Below are 2,862 nucleotides of genomic sequence, written 5' to 3' on the forward strand. Positions count from 1 at the left end.
GGCCTCACCTGCCCGGCTCCTGGTGCCCCATAACCTCACCTGCCCAGGTCCTGATGCCCCAAGCAGACACCCAGCAGCACGTTGCACACGAAGCTGTCCCGGTTCCCCGCGCTGTCACTCAGGATCTTGCCCAGCATCGAGCAGTTAATGCTGTGAGCAGAGGGATCCTCAAGCAAATCCAGCATGAACTCCAGGTCCCACAGCAAGTTGGAGTTTGAGGGCTGGATGTTGCTGTAGATCGTCTGCTTCACCTTGGAACAGGCCCTGCTGAGGAGCAAACACAGAGAGGAGCCAAAGGCACCTTGCAGAGTGTGCTGGACACACCACGGGGGATGAGACAGTCCTGGCTGGGTCACCACTCCAGGCATATCTGCAAACTCATTTTGGATAAGGAGCATCTGCCAGATAACAAGGCTGATATATAAACTTTGTTCAAGTTTTCCTACAGATAAAGTCTCGAGTTTCCAAATCTCTTCTTGGGCACTGTGAGCAGCTGGGTAAGGCCCAACATCCTCCCCCCCAGCAGCATCTTCCTGGGGCATCAGATGGCCCTAAGGGAGTATAACCACCCTTCCCAACATCACTCTCCCATTCCCATGGGAGGTGCAATGGGGCAGGGGAAATTTATTAAGGCAAAATGAGAACATTTATCTCAATTAAAAACTACGTTTGATGATAATGTGACATAACAGACAACATTTGGAAATCAGTAAATAGGGAAAAGATGCTCAGAGGTCATATATTGACATTAATAATTAGACAAAAGGGCAAGAACTGTTCCAGGCCATGAACACCTCTGTGTCAAGCAGTTTTCTTCAGGGGAAAAAACGTGTCAGTGAGGAATGCAAATTTCACACCCAAAATGTTCTAAGGAGTGTTTGTCTCCAGGATGGGGTTTTTATACCACATGGACAAACTTCACTAATTAGCCCAACTGGGAAGACTTCCTCATTACTGAAAAGAATCTCTTAATTTAAATTAACTTAAAACACGTGAAAATTTTGGAGTTTTTTAGGACTCCACCAGTCCCAGGACGAAAAGAGAGAGGAAACACTGGATGGCCTGGAAGGCAGCTGGGAGCTGAGGGAGCAGCACCTCTGGCCAGGGGCTGGGAGGGCAGCACCCTGTGACTGTGCAGCCCCTGGGACCCCCCGTCACTGCCAACCCTGGGGACACCTTGTCCCTGCTGCCCTGGGACCCCTCACTGCCTGCCCGAGGCCATTAGCGGGGTAATTAATTAGAAGGAGGGCAGTGCCTGACATTAACCCTCTGCTCTGACAGCAGGGACAGAAATCCAGTGTGTGGAACACAAACAGCTCTCACCAAACCCACCAGGCACTGATGGGCACAGGGCTGGCCCTGGCACCCCCACACTGCCCTACAGCCACCCCAGCACTGCCCTACAGCTGCCCCAACACTGCCCTACAGCCACCCCAGCACTGCCCTACAGCCGCCCCAACACTGCCCTACAGCCACCCCATGGCCACAGAAAGGGAGCCCCAAACCCAACCAGCACTGAGCAGCCTCTGAGACAGCACTTGCACCACAAGCAGTGCTGGGGGAGTGGTCAGGAGATAAGATTTAAAAAAAAAAAAAAAAAGTGAAAGAATGCTTTAAAAAAAAGGAAGTTCAGGGAAGATTAGTAACTGTTCCAGGCACACAAAACCAAACACTCTGTGCCCTCAGTGACACCCACTCAGGAGACACTGGAGAGGAGACCAGAGCACAGCAATGCACGGGGGGTGAGTCTCTAAATGTGAACATTTATGAACTGTAATTTATCATGGCTTCAAATCGACTGGGTCAGCTGGGCTTACAGCAGGAGAAAAAGGAGCTTGAAGTGTTACTGTGAACATCCAGCTGAGTTGGGTGTTTCAACTGAAGCAAGGAAACCAATAATCAAATTAATGTAATGCTATTACCTTACCCACAGCTGTTTAAAAATGTATATATAAATTCTATTAACAGTTTTCAGGAATTTCTAAGTCCATTTGTCCAAAAAAGGGTGCTTCAAAACAAGCGTTGTGTATCACGTATTTAATATATGATTTAATACCTCGTATATCTATATATTGCTAGATGCTATTTTGATTTGCTATTATAGGTTAGTATTAATAGAAATGCTAATTTTATTGTGCTACTAAAACTTCAGGTTTTAAGCAGGAAAATGAACATAGAGCTAAGATATTTCTGTACTTTTTCTATATTTCTTATTTCTTTTTCATCACGTTTCTCATATTAAATGGTACTGTTCCCATGTATCTGTAAACCTGTTAAAATATTAAGATTATTACTGAGAACACCTTTCCTGCTCCCTATGAAATGAAACCACAAATCTGAACTGTGCAAACCCAAACCAGGTACACAAACCAGGAGGGGAAACAGCAGCTGAGGTGGTTTGTGGCTCTCACAAGATGTGGATTTACATGTGAAAGGTTTCCATTCCCCCTTTAAAAAGTAAAAGCCAAAAATACAGTATATGGAAACCTAACGTTTTTTGAATTTAAAAATCAGGGAACTGAACATTCAAGCATGAAACTTCACAAACTCCAACATGTTTGTGCCTCTCCCCACATCAAAGGAAGCGTTTACAGAGCGTTACAAACGCGGCAGCTGAGATTTTGTGGGTTTTCCAGGCAGCACTGTCTGTGCTGCACCCGAGGGGCTCCAGAAACCCCAAAGGACCCCCCAGCTCACAAGGGCAGCGGGGTGAGGGGGTCTGATGCCACGGGGCGAAGCTGCACTGAGGGGGTCCCGGGGCTCAACCCCTGCTCCCCGCAGCAGGGACCGGCACAGCCCCGGGAACACACGGCCTGGGACCGAACATCCCCCGGGAACGGGACCGAACATCCCCCGGGAACG

The 2,862-nt window shown here is 48.0% G+C and overlaps 2 protein-coding genes across 3 annotated transcripts in view; one reads left to right on the forward strand and one right to left on the reverse strand.

Moving 5' to 3' along the window:
• Positions 1-2,862, forward strand: part of P2RY12 (purinergic receptor P2Y12) — a 13,613-nt gene that overhangs the window by 3,806 nt on the left and 6,945 nt on the right. The window contains exon 1 of one of the 2 annotated variants that reach the window (XR_003534653.1): positions 1,611-1,742. The exons of the other annotated variant lie outside the window; for it this stretch is intronic. The gene's annotated coding sequence lies outside the window, so the exon portion shown is untranslated. Of the gene's footprint in view, positions 1-1,610; positions 1,743-2,862 lie in introns of those variants that run through there. 2 annotated transcript variants of the gene reach the window in all.
• The window catches only part of LOC113968919 (mediator of RNA polymerase II transcription subunit 12-like protein), a 6,464-nt gene that overhangs the window by 1,686 nt on the left and 1,916 nt on the right, over positions 1-2,862 (reverse strand). The window contains exon 4 of the mRNA XM_027685911.1: positions 40-398. Within this exon, the coding sequence (XP_027541712.1) occupies positions 40-398 (359 nt within the window). The remainder of the gene's footprint in view (positions 1-39; positions 399-2,862) is intronic.

This window comes from Neopelma chrysocephalum, unplaced genomic scaffold (genome assembly GCF_003984885.1).
Source record: "Neopelma chrysocephalum unplaced genomic scaffold, ASM398488v2 Primary Assembly neopelma1_69, whole genome shotgun sequence".
NCBI classification, from domain to species: Eukaryota; Metazoa; Chordata; class Aves; order Passeriformes; family Pipridae; genus Neopelma; species Neopelma chrysocephalum.